Here is a 21,171-nt window from a genome sequence, read left to right as displayed (position 1 = left end):
TCCCAGGAAGTCCACCGGACTATTGAAAACTCTCTCTGTCCAGTCCCTCAGTGCGGTGAGACCATGTTTTCACTGTCCAGCAGGGGGCAACCTTCGGCTCCTGGAACCCATGTCTTTCCCGTCTGTCCAGCAGGGGGCGCCGGTTGAACAGCTGAAGAAGTTGTCGAGGGACCAACCAGCTGACCAGTAAGCCGCCAGAGAATCTGAGACCAGCCAATCAGCTGTGGACACGATGCGACCAATCACAGCCGACGTCCCCCGCGGTGTCTCGGGCTGTCCCGGTTCTGGAGGCTCGTTCTGACGGAACGTTCCTGCTGGAGATCAGTCGAGCCGAGAACCCGACGTTTGGATTCATCATCAGCAGGTTGTGTACTACTGCAGTACTGCTGCTGCTAACGCGTACTCGTGTACTCTAGGGGTGTACGTGGAGGTGAACGGGACCACGGTGGCCGGCCTCAGCCCGGGTCAGGTGACCCAACCCCTGACCCGGAGGGCGCCGCCATGACGGCGTCCAGAACTGGTTTAGAGCCCAGGTAGACCGCTGTGACCCCGCCCACCCAGCAGACGGACCTTTGCTCTCCTGTCAGGTTTACCTGGCTGCACCTGCAACATTTAATCCCAGTTATAATCCGATCACATGACTGGGATTATTCTGGGATGAGAACTCGTCAGAGATCAGACTCTGTTTATTGAAATCAAATTCACCTGCAGACACAAATATTTCAGTCAGATGTGGACAAAAGACGATCAGGAGTTCAGAGGTCAATACCGTCTACGACCGTTGTTCTGGAACGAGCATCAGGATGAGCATTACTCTCGGCTCAGAAACACCGTGGGTGTATTTTACTGCGAAAGTAACAGGAAGTAGTTCTACGCCTTCGACCGACGTGATTGGCTGCTTCCTACTCGGCTGAACAAAACATGTCAGAATTGATCAGATACTTTTAATTCCTCGTTTTCATCAGTCCTCTACGTGGGGGGTTCCAAAGACGGGCTTTTATTGTGGAGGAGCAGCAGGAAGTGTGAGTCAGCAGCAGAAAAAACGAAGTAAAAATTATAATCAGTCCATGAAATAAAAACTGTAAACAGAAACGGGACCTTTTAGTGTTCTAAAGTTAAACTGGAGTTAATCTGGAGTTAAACTAGAGTTAAACTGGAGTTAAACTGGAGTTAAACTAGAGTTAAACTGGAGTTAATCTGGAGTTAAACTGGAGTTAAACTAGAGTTAAACTGGAGTTAATCTGGAGTTAAACTAAAGTTAAACGGGAGTTAATCTGGAGTTAAACTGGAGTTAATCAAGAGTTAAACTAGAGTTAAACTGGAGTTAAACTAGAGTTAAACTGGAGTTAAACTGGAGTTAAACTAGAGTTAAACTGGAGTTAATCTGGAGCTAAACCAAAGTTAAACTGGAGTTAATCTAGAGTTAAACTGGAGTTAAACTAAAGTTAAACTGGAGTTAATCAAGAGTTAAACTAGAGTTAAACTGGAGTTAATCTGGAGCTAAACCAAAGTTAAACGGGAGTTAATCTGGAGTTAAACCGGAGTTAATCTAGAGTTAAACTGGAGTTAATCTGGATGTTTTGAGCCCTTTTAATAAAACAAACCCTTGAAGCATTTTCCGGAGCCCTCAAAGATTAAAGTCGATCACTCAGAGAGCCGAGGTGTCTTTTCAGGGGGGGGGGGGGGGGGGACAGTCCAGTAGAGTCCAGAAGAGTCCAGAAGAGTCCAGAAGAGTCCAGCTGGGTGCCCTCGAGTCACGACGGGTTGATGGCGTCGAGGAGAGTCAGGTAGAGCGCCGCAGACCCGGGACTGAGCGTCCAGCAGACCCGGGACTGAACGTCCAGCAGACCCGGGACTGAACGTCCAGCAGACCCGGGACTGAGATCAGAGGATGACGAAGAGGAGGAGGATGACCCCGAGGGTAGCAAGCAGCACGCCGATAGCACACCACTGACGCCGGTCTGCAGAAACAGAACCGACCCGGATGACAGTCAACCAGAACTCGTACTCGTCAGGGGACAAGGGGACGGGACAGTAGCATTAGCATTAGCGTCATTGCTGTCCTGTTGTTTCAACTACTAATGCTACGCTAATGCTACGCTACGCTACCAGCTAACGACCACGAGGAGGTGGAGAGAGACGCTAGCGCTAGTTACCGCTGGTCATGTGGGACACTTTGGCCAGTTTCTTCATGACGTTGTCCAGCCTGGACTGAGTGTTGTCCACCTCATGCCCGAAGTCGTCCAGCATCCTGCAGGAAGAACGGGACAGACGATAAGGAAGCAGCCCCCCCCCTGCTGCAGTGGCTTCTGGGTAGCATCGGGTCTTACACCGCCTGCTCGTCCAGCTCCACGCCGATCCTCTCCGACATGTTCTTCAGGACTCCGATTGTCCCCGAGACCAGTTCCAGCTGCTCGTCCTGCTGCTCTGCGATCAGCTGACCCGAACGCGGTCACACGTCACCAGCCTGCTCCCTGATTGGATGCGTCGCTGCTCAGGTGTTACCTACCTGCTGCTGGACCTGCTGCTCCTCTATAAACTGAGAACTGGCGTTCTGCAGCTGGCGGTCCAGTCGGCTGTATTTATCAGAACCGGGCTGCCAGATCGGGAACTGAGCGCCGCGCTCACCGAGCAGAGCCTGAAGGCCAGAACACAAAGTTCTCATTCAACAGCAGCTCTAGATCCAGAGCCCGACAGTCCAGGGACACCCAGGGACGTCCAGGGACATCCAGGGACACCCAGGGACATCCAGGGACATCCAGGGACACCCAGGGACGTCCAGGGACATCCAGGGACACCCAGGGACATCCAGGGACACCCAGGGACATCCAGGGATGTCCAGGGACGTCCAGGGATGGTCCAGGGACAGTCCTGGGACATCCAGGGACGTCCAGAGACGCTTGCAGAGTCCACCAACCTCCGAGTCCAAAACTGCTGCTGGACTCAAGGGTCTCATGCACGCACACACACACACACACACACACAGTCACACACACACACAGTCACACACCTTCACCTGCTTGTTCTTCCTTTCCGCCGAGGCAGCAGTTGGACTCGACATCTGCTCCTTCATTTCCTGAGTGAAACACTGAGTGAGTCAGCAACCAATCGGATCAGCTCCCCGTCAGCCAATCAGAGGACGAGGGCGACCCGTACCTTGACGGCGTGCCTGGTGCCGGTGATGAAGGCCTTCCTCTTGGACAGCTCAGCTGCGTCCAGGTTGAACTTCTTGGGGTTGGACTCAACGATGCGTTCGCTGACCGTTAAGGAAGTTCGTTAATCACGCCGGAGACACGCGCCCCCTTCTGGTCAGACGCACGAGAGACACGCGCCCCCTTGTGGTCAGACGCACGAGAGACACGCGGCCCCCTTCTGGTCAGACGCACGAGAGACACGCGGCCCCCTTCTGGTCAGACGCACGAGAGACACGCGCCCCCTTCTGGTCAGACGCACGAGAGACACGCGGCCCCCTTCTGGTCAGACGCACGAGAGACACGCGGCCCCCTTCTGGTCAGACGCACGAGAGACACGCGCCCCCTTCTGGTCAGACGCACGAGAGACACGCGGCCCCCTTCTGGTCAGACGCACTAGAGACACGCGGCCCCCTTCTGGTCAGACGCACTAGAGACACGCGGCCCCCTTCTGGTCAGACGCACTAGAGACACGCGGCCCCCTTCTGGTCAGACGCACGAGAGACACGCGGCCCCCTTCTGGTCAGACGCACGAGAGACACGCGCCCCCTTCTGGTCAGACGCACGAGAGACACGCGCCCCCTTCTGGTCAGACGCACTAGAGACACGCGCCCCCTTCTGGTCAGACGCACTAGAGACACGCGCCCCCTTCTGGTCAGACGCACGAGAGACACGCGGCCCCCTTCTGGTCAGACGCACGAGAGACACGCGCCCCCTTCTGGTCAGACGCACGAGAGACACGCGCCCCCTTCTGGTCAGACGCACTAGAGACACGCGCCCCCTTCTGGTCAGACGCACTAGAGACACGCGGCCCCCTTCTGGTCAGACGCACGAGAGACACGCGGCCCCCTTCTGGTCAGACGCACGAGAGACACGCGGCCCCCTTCTGGTCAGACGCACGAGAGACACGCGGCCCCCTTCTGGTCAGACGCACTAGAGACACGCGCCCCCTTCTGGTCAGACGCACGAGAGACACGCGGCCCCCTTCTGGTCAGACGCACGAGAGACACGCGGCCCCCTTCTGGTCAGACGCACGAGAGACACGCGGCCCCCTTCTGGTCAGACGCACTAGAGACACGCGCCCCCCTTCTGGTCAGACGCACGAGAGACACGCGCCCCCCTTCTGGTCAGACGCACGAGAGACACGCGCCCCCTTCTGGTCAGACGCACGAGAGACACGCGCCCCCTTCTGGTCAGACGCACTAGAGACACGCGCCCCCTTCTGGTCAGACGCACTAGAGACACGCGCCCCCTTCTGGTCAGACGCACGAGAGACACGCGGCCCCCTTCTGGTCAGACGCACGAGAGACACGCGGCCCCCTTCTGGTCAGACGCACGAGAGACACGCGGCCCCCTTCTGGTCAGACGCACTAGAGACACGCGGCCCCCTTCTGGTCAGACGCACGAGAGACACGCGGCCCCCTTCTGGTCAGACGCACTAGAGACACGCGGCCCCCTTCTGGTCAGACGCACGAGAGACACGCGGCCCCCTTCTGGTCAGACGCACGAGAGACACGCGGCCCCCTTCTGGTCAGACGCACGAGAGACACGCGGCCCCCTTCCGGTCAGACGCACTAGAGACACGCGGCCCCCTTCTGGTCAGACGCACGAGAGACACGCGGCCCCCTTCTGGAAGGATATCGATGGTCTCATCGAGGTCCTCCAGGTCCCATTCGATGGAGCGCAGGCTGTTCCTCAGCTCATTGGTCGTCCAGTCCATTTCCTCCTTTGAGGCTCCGCCCCCCTGCAGCAGGAGCTCTCTCCATCTGTGATGGAGGCTTTGAGCTGCGTTCACTGCCTTCTGCACTTCACTGTGACCAACAAGACAACATTTAGGTTTCCTGTAAAACGTTCGTAATAAACCTGGAGACGATCAGCCCAACTAACATTTAACGCGAAATGGAAGACTTACTGCATTAACTTGTGTGACATTTATTAATGGCCATAAATACGGACTGTACTTTATTTTTACTTTGACTGGTAATGCAGTCCTACCACCACCAGGTGGCGGTAATGCACCTAGAAGCTGTTTGCGAACGTAACAAAAGAATTCCACCGTGTTTGACGCGAACATTTTTAGTTTTCGGTTGTGGTTAAGCTTTATAAAATGTTCACGTTTATTTCCCCTGTCGGGAACTGTTGAGACTCGTTTATGTTTGTGGAAAACAAGCCGCGATTGGGGCGGAGCCTCCGTCTGATTCGGACTGAGCAGTAAACCTAAAACCTTAAACGGTCTGACGCTCGAGTGTAAAATCATGGCGGTGCGGCCTGCTAGCAGTCTAGCGCTATGCTAACTGTGCATCTGCACACAAACAAGCCTTGTTAGCTAACATTAGCATGGCAGGGTGCCTGTTGAATTACCGTCTAGCCATCAGCTAGCGGCCTTTGTTAGCACTAGCCTATTTAGCACGACGTAAATAGTCTGACCCCTTAACGACGAAGAAGGGGTCTTCCATGGACATGTTGGCGGTTCCGGTTCACATCCAGCGAGGCTCCATCACGCTCCGGATCCGTTAACGCAACTCGCGCTTTGGGCTGATCAGACGGCGCTGATCTCCATCAGGATGCTGCGAGCTCCGCTTTGTTGACAAGCAGCGACGGCTTCCGCAGCGGAAACGAGCCGTGACGTCACGCTGGCTCGGTTCCGAACAACACCGAAGAGAAAAGAAAGCAGTCGATGCGGAAAATTCACCGCAGTGTGCTAAAAAATATAAATTAAACCCGCGCCAGTCCGTGAAATAAGAATGTGGTGTTAATGTAATCATATCACGTTTGAGAATACTAATTAGAAACTAAGCACGAAACAAAACAAAGCAGAAGAAGAAACGAAGAGAAGAAGAACAACAAGTCTCGCGAGACTTTGCTCTACACAGCGCACCAAGCGTGATTTACCGCTTTCGTGTGGCGCGGCGATCGGCTAACACCCTAAAGCTAAAGCTAACGCTAACGCTGCAGCTCACTCTCCGGTTTACCGCCGGTTCATTCGCTCGGTAAACTTACGGGAATCGATAACAGAGTTCATTTCTGTCAGTTACGGTTACAGGTAAGAAAGACCACGTATGCTAGCGTCGTTAGCTCCGATCATTAGCCGCCGCTAGCCGCCGCTAGCCACAGGGCCTCTTTGTGCGTCGCGATGCTAACATGTGGAGCAAATGCGTGGCTTGTTCGCTGCAGCCTCAATCACCGGCATTATTCCGCTTTATACCCGGATATTGATTATTGATTATTTAGCACGACGTCCTGAATTGATTGTTTGCCATATATCATTCCAAATTGATTACTTGTATCCGGTCACAGTTACAGCCAGGAGTGCATGCTTGAATTGATCACGTGGTTTATCCTTTACCATGGATTAAAGCGGTGAGTGAATACCGACTGATCAATGATGATCAATAACCTCCAGCTGGTTTGTTTCAGACATAGTGAGTCGTTGCCATGGCAGTGAGGAGAGGAAACATCAGGTATCTGAAGGTGAGTTGATCAATGACCTGATCAGGCAGCTGTGTGTTCACCGGTTTCTTTCTGACGTACCTGTGTGTCTCAGGTGTGTGAGACGTCCCAGAATGACGTCAGAGACGGTCAACACGCCAAAGGAGCTCCTGGAAAGGTGAACGCCGGCCTCCGATTGGCTGATGCGCTGTGATTCATGATGTAACTGAAATCAACGTGGCTAAAGCTAACAGATCAATACGGCAGATATGAACGGTTTAGTATCGGTGACTGCAGTCTGATCATCATCATCATCATCATCATCATCATCATCACCTTATGGAACGCCGACGGCGTCCTCCAGGCCCGTGCACAGAGCTTGATGTGCGTGTGTGTGTGCGTGCGTGTGTGTGTGCGTGTGTGTGCGTGCGTCTGTGTGTGCGTGTGTGTGTCTGTGTGCTTGTGTGTGTGTGCCTGTGTGTGTGTGCGTGTGTGTGTCTGTGTGCTTGTGTGTGTGTGTGCGTGTGTGTGCGTGTGTGTGCCTATGTGTGTGTGCGTGCGTCTGTGTGTGTGTGTGTGTGTGTGTGTGTGTCTGTGTGTGTGTCTGTGTGCGTGTGTGTGTGTGTGTGTGTGTCTGTGTGCGTGTGCGTGCCTGTGTGTGTGTGTGCGTGCGTGTGTGTGCCTGTGTGTGTGTGTCTGTGTGCGTGTGTGTGTGTGTGTGTGTCTGTGTGCGTGTGCGTGCCTGTGTGTGTATGTGCGTGCCTGTGCGTGCGTGTGCCTGTGTGTGTGTGCGTGCGTCTGTGTGTGTGTCTGTGTGTGTGTGTGTGTCTGTGTGTGTGTGCGTGTGCGTGCGTGTGTGCGTGCGCGTGCGTGTGTGTGTCTGTGTGTGTGTGTCTGTGTGTGTGTGCGTGCCTGTGTGTGCGTGCGTCTGTGTGTGTGTGCGTGTGTGTGTCTGCGTGCGTCTGTGTGTGTGTGTGTGCGTGCGTGTGCGTGCGTGTGCGTGCGTGTGTGTGTCTGTGTGCGCGTGTGCGTGCGCGTCCCCAGGACCTCTTTGATAACGGCTTTGAGCAGATGATGGAGGACGACAGCCGGACGAACCTGATCATCAACTACCTGCCGCAGAGCATGAGCCAGGACGAGCTGCGCAGCCTGTTCTCCACGGTGGGGGACGTGGAGTCGGCCAAGCTCATCAGGGACAAAGTGGCAGGTAACTCCGCCCCCCGTGCTGCGCGTACCCCCCCCACCGGCGTGGCTTTGTTGCTTTGGCGTGCGGCTCAGGTGAACGTTCCTTTCCGTGTTTTTGCTGTTTTCTTTTAGATTCTTTTCTGGACTTCTGTAACGTTCTTCGATCGGCTCGTCGTTTGCTTTCATTGATCTGTCGTGTGTTTCCAGGCCGGGTTGTGCGATACGAGCAAACGCCGAGCGGCCTTTCTAGAGCGGGTCGGTGAGACACGCCCGCTCTGGCCCGGGGTCGGGTCCCGGGGTCGGGTCCCGGGGCTAGCGGTCCAGCTCCTCCAGCGGATCCGGCGCGGCGCCGTAATCGGGACGTCTGTCCTGAAGTGTTTTGTGAAAGACGCACCTTTACCTGTCGAGATGAAGCGTCTTAGTTTCTACAGACGGATAGTCACGGATCCGCGTCGCAGGATTTGTCGTATCTCACAGCCCTCCCTGCCGATGGCCACGCCCCCCCAGTCAGCCGAGTACGACGAGTCGAGATCTGAGTTTATTTTTCATATTTTAACTGTCTTAAGGATGTATAAATGTTTTCAAATGCTGTTTTCACCATTTTTTTATTTTATTTTTCAGGCTTTGAAAATGTCTTTGTTGTTAAAATGAGTGTGTGAAGATCCTGAAGTGAAGAGGATGTGTCACTCTGCTCTGCTCTGGGTAGCCCCTTTTACACAGCCTCGAGGACCGGGACGTGCTAGCAGCCCGTAGCCGTTAGCCGCCGGCTCAAAGAAGAAGGAACGGCGGGGGGGTCTGAGCAGAGGATAACGGCGGCTGCTGTTTGATTTGTGTAAAAAGAAAGGCGGCGGAGGGAGGGGCCTCTGTGTTAAACGGGCTACCGTTTGCTCAGAGTGGGTTGTGATTGGTCGCCTGAGCGGCGGGCGATCCTCTCGCTCTGACCGAACGTTTCCTGACGTTTCCTGGGGTTCTGAAACGTGAAGCTGATCTCGCCGCCTCACGCAGACCGGACGGCGACAGTTTGGTTATTTTATTTTGTTGTTTTCCTTTGTGTTTCTCTAGGCCACAGTTTAGGTTACGGCTTTGTTAACTTTGTTAACGCTAGTGATGCAGAGAGGGCTATCAGTACCCTCAATGGCCTGAGGCTACAGTCTAAAACTATCAAGGTAATGTGCAAAAGGTGCTCTTTGATTTTCCTGTCTCACCTCATAGATGTGTTGTGTCCCCTGGACAGTAGAGGGCGCTGTGTTACACAAACTCTCGATGGATGAAGGGTTTTTTTTTATTTCTTTTTTACTCTGCTGTCATTTTTTTCCTGACTTGGTAAATTATTTAACATCGACACATGTCGACACCGAATCTGTTCAGTGTGACACCGTGCCGAGCTTTTATTTTCATCAAATACTCCTGTTTCCTGTTTGGATGCCTTTATTTTGTTTTTCTTTATATTTGATTTGGTACAATTCTGGATAACTGGATCTTGTGTTCGTTTTTTTCGTTAAAGCTTTAAACATTTAAACATTATTTTTTTTAAGACTGTCACTTTTGTTTCTGCTTAGTGTTTATCATTCATTTTAGTTGCTGCTGGTTGTCATGACAACAGTGTGACCCGTCCCGGTTGCGTTCTGCAGGTTTCGTTTGCCAGGCCGAGTTCGGACACGATCAAAGACGCTAATCTGTACATCAGCGGGTTGCCGAGGACGATGGGCCAGCAGGACCTGGAGGACATGTTCTCACGCTTCGGACACATCATCAACTCCCGGGTGCTGGTGGACCAGGCTTCAGGTAGGACATGTGACCCCTCGCCCGATGTCGCCGCCCCGTCGGCCAGAGAGACCTCAGCTTTAATCCTGATTGGCCAGGTCTGTCACGGGGCGTGGCCTTCATCCGTTTTGATAAAAGGAATGAGGCTGAAGATGCCGTCAAACACCTGAATGGACACGCCCCTCCGGGCAGCGCCGAGCCAATCACAGTCAAGTTCGCCACCAACCCAAACCAGACCAGGAGCCCCCAGATGATGTCCCAGGTGTACCACGGCCAGTCCCGGCGCTTCGGCGGCCCGGTGCACCACCAGGCGCAGCGGTTCAGGTGCGCTCGGCTGCCGGTCACATGATCGCAGTGATGTCACAGGAAGGCCGCTCCCTGATGGTATCCTACTTCCTGTTTGGGTCTAGGTTTTCTCCAATGAGCGTCGACCACATGGGCGGCGGCACGACCACCTCGGGGAACTCGTCCAGCGGCTGGTGCATCTTCATCTACAACCTGGGCCAGGACGCCGACGAGGCCATCCTGTGGCAGATGTTCGGCCCGTTCGGCGCCGTCGTCAACGTGAAAGTGATCCGAGATTTCAACTCCAACAAGTGCAAAGGCTTCGGCTTCGTGACCATGACCAACTACGAGGAGGCCGCCATGGCGATCCACAGCCTGAACGGCTACCGGCTGGGAGACAAAGTCCTGCAGGTGTCCTTCAAGACCAGCAAGGGACACAAGTGAGGAGGAAGAGGAGGAAGAGAGGAAGAGGAAGTAGCTGTCGGCTGAGACCAGGTGTTTCGGATTCTGCTTTGTTCTTTCTCCCAGCATGCTCGGTTCCTTCAGACAGCTTCCTGGTTCGGCGTCCAATCAGCTGCACGTCTTCACATCATCAATAACATAATATTGTTTATCAATAGTGAAGCTGTTTTTTCTGTAGAAATATTTTCGCTTGCTGAAGTCGTGACCATGAAAACAGCATTTCTCGGTTTCAAGGCGCTTCTGCTGCCCGGTCAGGTGACTGACGGCTGTCTCCACCAATAAGCACACAGGAGGCGGGGCTAGATTGTAAAAACGCTATAATTAGATTTTTAGAAACGTCACCATCACCTGACGTCGGTAAGCCGGTTGTGTGTCCTGATTGGTTTATTGAATAGCTGCCGCTTGTGATGAAGTGTTTTAATTAAAAAAAGGCTGAAAACTTCTACGCGGTTTATTTTATATTTCTCTGATCTTAAATCACCTGTTTCGTGACAAACCGGCTGCTACGTCATTAAAACTGCATCGACGCGACGCGTTTTTTTTTTTTTCAAACTTTATTAACTTAACTCACAGCATAGATGTCGCCCTTCGACATTACATCAAACATTCACGTCTTCATAAATCACATATAAGTAAATCCAACAGTGAGGCATATACAAACACTAAACCAGATCCAAATGAAATGTGCAAAAGAAAGGAAAGGATGAGAAGGAAAATAAATAAAAATAAAATATACAGGAAAATACAACAAAGGTTACAAGCAAGGGGTATGGGAAAGGTTAAATTCTGACATAAATGTGTTCAATCTTTTTGCCTGGGGATTATTTATTTGTTTTAGTATCATTTACGGAGCTCCTCAACGGCTTGTTTTGATGACGTCATCAACGTGCGGCAAAACGCGAATCACTCGGAACACTTTAATCCAAGACAAAATATGAGTATAATTATAGTTAGTTTATAAATACTCGTTTGTGTTTAAATGAACTCGACTGAGCTTTGAGGAGACCAATTAGAGACCCGGAAATGACGTTCCGGCGCCGCCCGCCTGCTTCCCGCGTGCGCTCCGTCGAGCCAACATGGCGGCTCCGTTGGAGGTGATCGTGAGCAGCGACTCCGGCTCCCAGCTGTGGAACTGCACCGTGTTCGAGCTGCACAGCGGCTCCAGCCTGCTGTCCTACCGGGGGGGCAGCAGCGCCGCCCGGACCCTGAGCGTCCTGGCCGGCCAGTACCTGCTGTCCGCGCAGCTGGGCAAGAACTTCATCAACGTGTGGGAGATCCAGAGGAAGGTGCGCGTGTGCGTGTGCGTGTGCGTGTGCGATGCCCCAGACAAGCCAAGTCGGACGACTAAAATTAAATGGAACCCTCACAGATCAGAACCAAAGGTTCTAGATTGTTCTTAGATCAGGATCCACACGGTGATCTGGATCAGAACCAAAGGTTCTAGATTGTTCTTAGATCAGGATCCACACGGTGATCTGGATCAGCACCAAAGGTTCTAGATTGTTCTTAGATCAGGATCCACACGGTGATCTGGATCAGCACCAAAGGTTCTAGATTGTTCTTAGATCAGGATCCACACGGTGATCTGGATCAGCACCAAAGGTTCTAGATTGTTCTTAGATCAGGATCCACACGGTGATCTGGATCAGAACCAAAGGTTCTAGATTGTTCTTAGATCAGGATCCACACGGTGATCTGGATCAGCACCAAAGGTTCTAGATGGATCAGCCATCCCGCCGTTATTGATTGTGTTTCTGTGTTTCTGCTGGTCCAGGATCAGCTGCAGCAGAAGATCGTGTGTCCGGGTGTGGTCACCTGTCTGACCGCCTCGCCGAATGGACACTTCCTGGCCGCCGCCGTCGCTGAGGCCGTTTACCTGTGGGAGGTGCGTTCTTCTTCTGCCTCGCAAACGACGACGATCGATCAGCTCAAACGGAGGAACGTGATTCCTGATGATCAATAGTCGGAGTGAATCTGCTGACGCGTTTTTTATTTCCATATTTCTGCTCGTTCACGTTCATTTACTGCAGGCGTTCTCCCGCTCTGATTGGCTCACACATGCATCTGTCCTGTGATTGGCTCAGGTGTCCACAGGTAAGCTGCTGTGTGTCCTCAGCCGTCACTACCAGGACGTTACCTGTCTCCAGTTCACAGATGACGGCAGCCATTTTGTCTCTGGAGGAAAAGACAACCTGGCTCAGGTGTGGAGTTTGTCCAGGTAACTCGGCTCTTCCTCGTCCTCTTCCTCCTCTCTTTCTTCACCGCCCAGCTGGAACCGCTAACGGTGTCGCTGGGTCCACGCCAGAATCCTTCCGGTTCTGTTTTTAGTCCGGAGGTAGAAATGCACGGTACCTGATACCTGAGCGGCTCCACCCTTCATCGTTGGGACGTCTTCCTCTGGACCGGGTTCTGTTCGTCTGTAATGATGGCCCGGGTCCACCAGGTGGAGCTCTAGCTCCGGCAGGTACGCCCGAGTGAAGGGATCAGATCTGTGGAATCTCCCGAGCTTATTGGTTCGTTTACAGCAGATTGTCGATTTCATTGATCATCCGATCATTTCTGATCAATATCAGAACCGGTCTGACCGTCGCAGTGGAAACGCAGCAGCCAGTTGGGATGGATCCAGAACTGGATCCAGAACTGGATCCATCCCAACTGGCTTCATCTTCCTCAACGTATCAGACTGATTGAACTCAATCGTGATCCGGTGGATCAATCGTTCTGAGGAAATGTTCATTTTATTTGGGATGATGTCATCGAGCTCAAACATGCTCATGAATATTAATGAGCTTCACGTGACTGGACTCGGGCCTTAAGGTTCGTGACGTTTTCCTCGTTTCCTGTTTATGTACCTTTCAGTGTGATCCAGGTGGATTCAGGCCACACCCCTGAGCCGCGTCACGTCCTTGCTCGCCATTCTCTGCCAATCACAGACCTGCACTGTGGCCTGATGGGAATTCAAGCCAGAGTGGCCACTGCCTCCTTGGACCAGACTGTCAAGGTAAGACAGGTGAGACACCTGCACAGGTGCAGCTGCCGGGTCCCTTCAGACGAGCACGCCCGCAGCAGAGAAGGCGTGCATGTAGTACTGGAGTCCGAACACCGGGGGCAGTGGCGTCTCACCTTGAAGCCGGTCGGCACTGAATGACACGCCCCCCCAAGGCGTTCTAGTCCCCGCCTCGCTGGACAGGAAGTGTTGTCATCCTCCCAGAGCCTGCGGTTGTGGGGGGGGGGGGGGGGGGGGGCTGGTCACCCCGCGGGACATAAAGGGGGCGTGTCCTTTGGTTCTATTAACAGATCCAGTCTGGTGCTCCGGGTTGATCCTGGGCTCCCCTCGGGTCCGGAGGTCGTCATGGCGATCTCACCTCAAAGATCAGTGACTCCCCTATGGTCCAATCATGCGGTGCCACATCGCTGAGCCCCTCCCACCAGTGGCGCGCTGCCTCGTTGTGACATCATAGCGGACGACCGGGCGGCGCTGAACACGAGCTGAGGAACAAGAACGTTAGCGATAGCGCTGGAGTAAAAAGCCGTATGCCCCGCCCCCTGCCCAGGTGTGGGAGCTGTCCTCGGGTGAGCTGCTCCTGTCCGTCCTCTTGGACGTGGAGGTCATGTCCGTGACGATGGACCCCTGCGAGTACTTCCTGTTCTGTGGAGGCAGCGACGGAAACATCTTTCAGGTGTCGCTGTGCAGCCAGGTGAGGCTCTTCCTCTTCCTCTGTTTCCATGGCAACATTCTGGAGCTGCAGCCTTTCTCTCTCCGGTTGTACATGTACCCCAGGAATGACGATGTTTTTACATTTCCATGGCAACAGTTTGGCTAATCACTGCTTTCTGAGATGGCGTTTGAGACGGCGTTTATTCGTGCTAGCACGCTGCTGGGCCAACATCTAAACCCAAGCAGAGACAGCTAACCTAGCCTCACTCTGATGTAGCCTCCAGCTAACCTAGCCTCACTCTGATGTAGCCTCCAGCTAACCTAGCCTCACTCTGATGTAGCCTCCAGCTAACCGAGCCTCACTCTGATGTAGCCTCCAGCTAACCTAGCCTCACTCTGATGTAGCCTCCAGCTAACCTAGCCTCACTCTGATGTAGCCTCCGGCTAACCTAGCCTCACTCTGATGTAGCCTCCAGCTAACCTAGCCTCACTCTGATGTAGCCTCCAGCTAACCGAGCCTCACTCTGGTGTAGCCTCCAGCTAACCGAGCCTCACTCTGGTGTAGCCTCCAGCTAACCTAGCCTCACTCTGATGTAGCCTCCAGCTAACCTAGCCTCACTCTGATGTAGCCTCCAGCTAACCTAGCCTCACTCTGATGTAGCCTCCGGCTAACCTAGCCTCACTCTGATGTAGCCTCCAGCTAACCTAGCTTAACTCTGATGTAGCCTCCAGCTAACCTAGCCTCACTCTGATGTAGCCTCCGGCTAACCTAGCCTCACTCTGATGTAGCCTCCAGCTAACCTAGCCTCACTCTGATGTAGCCTCCAGCTAACCTAGCCTCACTCTGATGTAGCCTCCAGCTAACCGAGCCTCACTCTGGTGTAGCCTCCAGCTAACCTAGCCTCACTCTGATGTAGCCTCCAGCTAACCTAGCTTAACTCTGATGTAGCCTCCAGCTAACCTAGCCTCACTCTGATGTAGCCTCCAGCTAACCTAGCCTCACTCTGGTGTAGCCTCCAGCTAACCGAGCCTCACTCTGGTGTAGCCTCCAGCTAGCCGAGCCTCACTCTGATGTAGCCTCCAGCTAACCTAGCCTCACTCTGATGTAGCCTCCAGCTAACCTAGCCTCACTCTGATGTAGCCTCCAGCTAACCTAGCCTCACTCTGATGTAGCCTCCGGCTAACCTAGCCTCACTCTGATGTAGCCTCCAGCTAACCTAGCTTAACTCTGATGTAGCCTCCAGCTAACCTAGCCTCACTCTGATGTAGCCTCCGGCTAACCTAGCCTCACTCTGATGTAGCCTCCAGCTAACCTAGCCTCACTCTGATGTAGCCTCCAGCTAACCTAGCCTCACTCTGATGTAGCCTCCAGCTAACCGAGCCTCACTCTGGTGTAGCCTCCAGCTAACCTAGCCTCGCTCTGATGTAGCCTCCAGCTAACCTAGCCTCACTCTGATGTAGCCTCCAGCTAACCTAGCTTAACTCTGATGTAGCCTCCAGCTAACCTAGCCTCACTCTGATGTAGCCTCCAGCTAACCTAGCCTCACTCTGATGTAGCCTCCAGCTAACCTAGCCTCACTCTGGTGTAGCCTCCAGCTAACCTAGCCTCACTCTGGTGTAGCCTCTACCTGACCTAGCCTCACTCTGATGTAGCATCCTGCTAACCTAGCCTCACTCTGGTGTAGCCTCTACCTGACCTAGCCTCACTCTGATGTAGCATCCTGCTAACCTAGCCTCACTCTGACCTAGCCTACAGCTAACGCCAGCCTCCTGTCACCCCGTGATGAAGAGTCGGATCGGTCCGTCATCGTTAAACTGATTTCACTGAGCTGAGATGAAGCTGAGCTCTTGGAACAGACAGAACCGGTCCAGAATCCCACCGTGACCCAGAAAACCGCTCCAGCGTAGACCTCGCCGCGTGTGGGGCGCCGTCAGTCGCCAACAATCAACCTCGTTATTGATTATACCGATTATAATCGGTTGTGTTCAGAAGCTCTTCCTGCCAAGCGCCGCGTCTGATTGGACACCTGATGGAGCTGATTCCTGATTGGTGTAATTAAAGGAATTGATCAAAGCATTAACGATGCCCGAGTCAATAAAGAAAACTGGCTTGATGTTAAAGGAGGTGTCGATAAAGATTCATTGTTTGAATGTTATATTTTAGAGTCTCAGTCGGGACAAATGCTTCCAGTCAGACGGCGACGGGAACCAGGTGTTCAGAGGACACAGGTGAGTCGTCCAGGTGTTGATTGATCAGCAGCGTGCGGCGTGACCTGAGCTCAGCCTGGATGTCTCCTGCAGGAACCTGGTGACGTGTCTTTCTGTGTCCATGGACGGGACGCTCCTCCTCTCTGGGTCACACGACGAGTCGGCCCGACTCTGGGACATCCAGAGCAAACAGAGCATCCGCTGCCTCGCCCACAAAGGTAGACCACGCCCAGTCGCCATGACATTGAGCTTTCTGTGACACGCCCCCCCCCCTATGCAGACGGAGGACAGCAGCAAGCTGGCAGATCTCCATGGTGATTTCTCTGAGGAGCAAACGGAAGAGATTTAAATATTTCATGGACGCATCGTCCCGGGATGGGGGCGTGTCCTCTGGTATGTTAACGCGTCGTCCCTGGGTGGGGGCGTGTCCTCTGGTATGTTAACGCGTCGTCCCTGGGTGGGGGCGTGTCCTCTGGTATGTTAACGCATCGTCCCTGGGTGGGGGCGTGTCCTCTGGTATGTTAACGCATCGTCCCTGGGTGGGGGCGTGCCCTCTGGTATCTTAACGCGGCGTCCCTGGGTGGGGGCGTGTCCTCTGGTATGTTAACGCGTCGTCCCTGGGTGGGGGCGTGTCCTCTGGTATGTTAACGCGTCGTCCCTGGGTGGGGGCGTGTCCTCTGGTATGTTAACGCGTCGTCCCTGGGTGGGGGCGTGTCCTCTGGTATGTTAACGCGTCGTCCCTGGGTGGGGGCGTGTCCTCTGGTATGTTAACGCGTCGTCCCTGGGTGGGGGCGTGTCCTCTGGTATGTTAACGCGTCGTCCCTGGGTGGGGGCGTGTCCTCTGGTATGTTAACGCGTCGTCCCTGGGTGGGGGCGTGTCCTCTGGTATGTTAACGCGTCGTCCCTGGGTGGGGGCGTGTCCTCTGGTATGTTAACGCGTCGTCCCTGGGTGGGGGCGTGTCCTCTGGTATGTTAACGCGTCGTCCCTGGGTGGGGGCGTGTCCTCTGGTATGTTAACGCGTCGTCCCTGGGTGGGGGCGTGTCCTCTGGTATGTTAACGCATCGTCCCTGGGTGGGGGCGTGTCCTCTGGTATGTTAACGCGTCGTCCCTGGGTGGGGGCGTGTCCTCTGGTATGTTAACGCGTCGTCCCTGGGTGGGGGCGTGTCCTCTGGTATGTTAACGCGTCGTCCCTGGGTGGGGGCGTGTCCTCTGGTATGTTAACGCGTCGTCCCTGGGTGGGGGCGTGTCCTCTGGTATGTTAACGCGTCGTCCCTGGGTGGGGGCGTGTCCTCTGGTATGTTAACGCGTCGTCCCTGGGTGGGGGCGTGTCCTCTGGTATGTTAACGCGTCGTCCCTGGGTGGGGGCGTGTCCTCTGGTATGTTAACGCGTCGTCCCTGGGTGGGGGCGTGTCCTCTGGTATGTTAACGCGTCGTCCCTGGGTGGGGGCGTGTCCTCTGGTATGTTAACGCGTCGTCCCTGGGTGGGGGCGTGTCCTCTGGTATCTTAACGCGTCGTCCCTGGGTGGGGGCGTGTCCTCTGGTATGTTAACGCGTCGTCCCTGGGTGGGGGCGTGTCCTCTGGTATGTTAACGCGTCGTCCCTGGGTGGGGGCGTGTCCTCTGGTATCTTAACGCGTCGTCCCTGGGTGGGGGCGTGTCCTCTGGTATGTTAACGCGTCGTCCCTGGGTGGGGGCGTGTCCTCTGGTATCTTAACGCGTCGTCCCTGGGTGGGGGCGTGTCCTCTGGTATGTTAACGCGTCGTCCCTGGGTGGGGGCGTGTCCTCTGGTATCTTAACGCGTCGTCCCTGGGTGGGGGCGTGTCCTCTGGTATCTGCAGTGCGCTGGCAGCGTCTCAGCCTGAGTTATGTCTCCATGTTGGACCACATTTGGACCATTAGTGTAATTCTAGCAGCCGGAGCCAAGGGAGCGATCGATATTTGTAATTGAGCGGGAGATAATTAGACGGTATCTGTTACCACAACAACCTCCGTCCTCCGTCTCGGATGGCGTGTCCTCCGCGGTGGGACAGTAGCCTTCAGTTATGATTTACAACGTCCTGAAAGCCAGAAAAACAACAGAGAGCGTTTCCTGGGTGGAGCTGTTTCCACGGAGCTCGGTGGACACGCCCTAAAACTTTATTTATATAGTGGAGACGTCTGTTTCTATTGGACGCCGATCATATTGGATAATAAATCTGTCTATCTTTGTCTCTGTCTCTCTCTCTCTCTCTCCGTCTCTATCTTTGTCTCTCTGTCTCTGTCTGTCTGTCCCTGTCTCTCTGTCTGTCTCTGCCGAGCCTTTGAGGTTAGCTCAAGCTACGATGGGAGGAGTTCTTCCTCGCTTTGATGTGCTCTTCGCTGCCTCCGGGCTCCATCCTCATCCTCATTCAGTGGCCGTCGCCGCTCAGCCGGCGGCTGATTGGTCGGTTTGTGTGCAGCTGTGCAGATTTCCTGTCTGGCACAGACCTCAGAAACAACCAATCAGATGAGGTTTTACTGCGCTCGCCTGATTCTGCATCGATCAATCAGTTCAGTCGTCACAGCTGATTGGGTCAGTTGTGATTATTGATCAAACGTCGCTCTATTCTGTTTGAAAGGATTTAAAGACTTGTTGGACCGTTTGGGGGCATGTTCTAATTCAGAGGGGCGGGGCTGGCTCTAAACGCTGTGGTCACATGACCTTCCTGTCTGTTCAGAGGGGCGGGGCTAGCTCTAAACGCTGTGGTCACATGACCTTCCTGTCTGTTCAGAGGGGCGGGGCTGGCTCTAAACGCTGTGGTCACATGACCTTCCTGTCTGTGTTCAGAGGGGCGGGGCTAGCTCTAAACGCTGTGGTCACATGACCTTCCTGTCTGTGTCCAGAGGGGCGGGGCTGGCTCTAAACGCTGTGGTCACATGACCTTCCTGTCTGTTCAGAGGGGCGGGGCTGGCTCTAAACGCTGTGGTCACATGACCTTCCTGTCTGTGTTCAGAGGGGCGGGGCTAGCTCTAAACGCTGTGGTCACATGACCTTCCTGTCTGTTCAGAGGGGCGGGGCTAGCTCTAAACGCTGTGGTCACATGACCTTCCTGTCTGTGTTCAGAGGGGCGGGGCTAGCTCTAAACGCTGTGGTCACATGACCTTCCTGTCTGTGTCCAGAGGGGCGGGGCTGGCTCTAAACGCTGTGGTCACATGACCTTCCTGTCTGTGTCCAGAGGGGCGGGGCTGGCTCTAAACGCTGTGGTCACATGACCTTCCTGTCTGTTCAGAGGGGCGGGGCTAGCTCTAAACGCTGTGGTCACCTGACCTTCCTGTCTGTGTTCAGAGGGGCGGGGCTAGCTCTAAACGCTGTGGTCACGTGACCTTCCTGTCTGTGTTCAGAGGGGCGGGGCTAGCTCTAAACGCTGTGGTCACATGACCTTCCTGTCTGTTCAGAGGGGCGGGGCTAGCTCTAAACGCTGTGGTCACATGACCTTCCTGTCTGTTCAGAGGGGCGGGGCTAGCTCTAAACGCTGTGGTCACATGACCTTCCTGTCTGTGTCCAGAGGGGCGGGGCTGGCTCTAAACGCTGTGGTCACATGACCTTCCTGTCTGTTCAGAGGGGCGGGGCTAGCTCTAAACGCTGTGGTCACATGACCTTCCTGTCTGTGTCCAGGTCCGGTGACGAACGCCGTCATCATGCCGGCTCCGGCGAACATGTTCCTGCCGGACAGCCGCCCCGCCGCCCCTCTGCCACGCTTCAGCCGACACCTGCACGCCTCCGAGGCCGACGGCGGCGAGTCGGAGGCGTGTGTTCGGCTCGGCCTCTACACACAGGTGAGGCGAGCAGGGGCGTGTCTCAGATCCTTACACCTGTCAAAACGCTGTTAGCCGCTAGCAGCAGCAGCTAACGGCTAATTCACACCCTTTTAATGGACACCGGCTGTAAACAATATTTAATGTGTGTATATGTGGAGAAAGGAAGTGGGCGGGGCTTTACTTCATGCAAATGAGTGAAACCTTTATTGGCACGCCAGCCCAATGTTTCTTTAAACCCTTATCAAAATAAAAGACTTTTATTTCTGAAGTTGTCTTCCTTTTTTTAGGAGGAAGAGGAAACGTACCTGCAGAAATGTGAAAGGCTGAGCTCTTTGATGAACGCTGTGACTGACAAGGTGAGAGGGGGCGGGGCTTCACCACCAGCCCGACCAGCATGTTTTCTGTTAGGATCTAAACGCCGGCGCCGTCCTCCAGGTAGACAGCAGGACGATTAGCGTTAGCAGAGACACTCCTGCTGTCCTCATCGGTGTCCCGGGGGGTCGTCCAGTCAACGCGGACGGGACGGTGGACGGTTCATTGAAGCCTGACGCTGTGACATCACTTCCTGATGTTTGAGAAGCGTTGCAGCGATCCAGAGTAACGGCAGCGCCGCGGTTTCTGACTGAGGCAGCAGCTCTTTGAAGGCGGCGCTCCTCATGAATAATGCATGAGTTTACCTGCAGAGGACGACGAGCGAGAAGAGACGGATCCGAGGGGCCCAGACTGGGACGCCTCCGTTGTTGTTGTTTACGCCTCCTTTGTTGTTGTTTACGCCTCCTTTGTTGTTTACGCCTCCTTTGTTGTTTATGCCTCCTTTGTTGTTGTTTATGCCTCCTTTGTTGTTGTTTACGCCGCCTTTGTTGTTGTTTACGCCTCCTTTGTTGTTGTTTACGCCTCCTTTGTTGTTGTTTACACCTCCTTTGTTGTTGTTTACGCCTCCTTTGTTGTTGTTTATGCCTCCTTTGTTGTTGTTTACGCCGCCTTTGTTGTTGTTTACGCCTCCTTTGTTGTTGTTTACGCCTCCTTTGTTGTTGTTTACGCCTCCGTTGTTGGTTGTTGTGTTGCAGTCGGTGTTTGGCGACGGCGAGAACACGAAGGTTCGAGTCGCTGAACTCGAAGAGGAAGTTCAGACGATGAAGAAAGTCAACGAGGACCTTTACGAGTTCTGCAGCCAGCTGGTCACCAAGCCCACATGAACGCACACACACACAC

The 21,171-nt window shown here is 54.2% G+C and overlaps 3 protein-coding genes across 4 annotated transcripts; 2 read left to right on the top strand and 1 right to left on the bottom strand.

Moving 5' to 3' along the window:
* Nucleotides 1–668: 668 nt before the first annotated feature.
* On the bottom strand, nt 669–5,896 carry stx6 (syntaxin 6). 2 transcript variants are annotated; one of them, XM_068743259.1, is made up of 8 exons: nt 5,619–5,896; nt 4,833–5,002; nt 3,157–3,251; nt 3,011–3,076; nt 2,510–2,638; nt 2,331–2,437; nt 2,157–2,251; nt 669–1,961 (listed from the first exon to the last, which is right to left on the bottom strand). In XM_068743259.1, exons 1-8 carry the CDS (start codon nt 5,651–5,653, stop codon nt 1,885–1,887), a joined length of 774 nt encoding a protein of 257 aa, XP_068599360.1. In that variant the 5' UTR covers nt 5,654–5,896; the 3' UTR covers nt 669–1,884. The 2 variants fall into 2 exon arrangements, with proteins under 2 accessions (XP_068599360.1, XP_068599361.1); XM_068743260.1 differs by having other exon boundaries at nt 3,017–3,076; nt 5,619–5,895.
* A 201-nt stretch (nt 5,897–6,097) lies between these two features.
* On the top strand, nt 6,098–10,758 carry LOC137899907 (ELAV-like protein 1). Its single transcript, XM_068743958.1, has 8 exons — nt 6,098–6,234; nt 6,609–6,662; nt 6,736–6,798; nt 7,665–7,827; nt 8,868–8,971; nt 9,437–9,590; nt 9,668–9,893; nt 9,980–10,758. Exons 2-8 carry the CDS (start codon nt 6,627–6,629, stop codon nt 10,296–10,298), a joined length of 1,065 nt encoding a protein of 354 aa, XP_068600059.1. The 5' UTR covers nt 6,098–6,234; nt 6,609–6,626; the 3' UTR covers nt 10,299–10,758.
* Nucleotides 10,759–11,392: 634 nt separating this feature from the next.
* wdr18 (WD repeat domain 18) lies at nt 11,393–21,171 on the top strand. Its single transcript, XM_068743705.1, has 10 exons — nt 11,393–11,602; nt 12,091–12,201; nt 12,401–12,534; nt 13,176–13,317; nt 13,871–14,014; nt 16,139–16,203; nt 16,276–16,400; nt 19,817–19,977; nt 20,247–20,315; nt 21,027–21,171. Exons 1-10 carry the CDS (start codon nt 11,393–11,395, stop codon nt 21,153–21,155), a joined length of 1,290 nt encoding a protein of 429 aa, XP_068599806.1. The 3' UTR covers nt 21,156–21,171.

The sequence above is a fragment of the Brachionichthys hirsutus genome, chromosome 9, assembly GCF_040956055.1.
Source record: "Brachionichthys hirsutus isolate HB-005 chromosome 9, CSIRO-AGI_Bhir_v1, whole genome shotgun sequence".
Classification (NCBI taxonomy): Eukaryota; Metazoa; Chordata; class Actinopteri; order Lophiiformes; family Brachionichthyidae; genus Brachionichthys; species Brachionichthys hirsutus.
The sequence above is the reverse complement of the archived record's forward strand: the minus strand, read 5'-3'. Positions and strand labels throughout refer to the sequence as shown.

Coding starts and splice junctions, on each gene's coding strand:
- stx6 (XM_068743259.1), bottom strand. CDS start 5,653: ATGTCCATGGAAGACCCCTTCTTCGTCGTTAAGGG. Junction 3,252..4,832: donor GGACCTCGATGAGACCATCG/ATATCCTTCCAG, acceptor CGGTCAGCGAAC/GCATCGTTGAGTCCAACCCC. Junction 2,639..3,010: donor GGAAGAACAAGCAGGTGAAG/GTGTGTGACTGT, acceptor TCTGGCCTTCAG/GCTCTGCTCGGTGAGCGCGG.
- LOC137899907 (XM_068743958.1), top strand. CDS start 6,627: ATGGCAGTGAGGAGAGGAAACATCAGGTATCTGAAG. Junction 6,663..6,735: donor GAAACATCAGGTATCTGAAG/GTGAGTTGATCA, acceptor TGTGTGTCTCAG/GTGTGTGAGACGTCCCAGAA. Junction 9,591..9,667: donor GCTGGTGGACCAGGCTTCAG/GTAGGACATGTG, acceptor CTGATTGGCCAG/GTCTGTCACGGGGCGTGGCC.
- wdr18 (XM_068743705.1), top strand. CDS start 11,393: ATGGCGGCTCCGTTGGAGGTGATCGTGAGCAGCGACTCCGGCTCCCAG. Junction 12,202..12,400: donor AGGCCGTTTACCTGTGGGAG/GTGCGTTCTTCT, acceptor TGATTGGCTCAG/GTGTCCACAGGTAAGCTGCT. Junction 16,401..19,816: donor CCGCTGCCTCGCCCACAAAG/GTAGACCACGCC, acceptor GTCTGTGTCCAG/GTCCGGTGACGAACGCCGTC.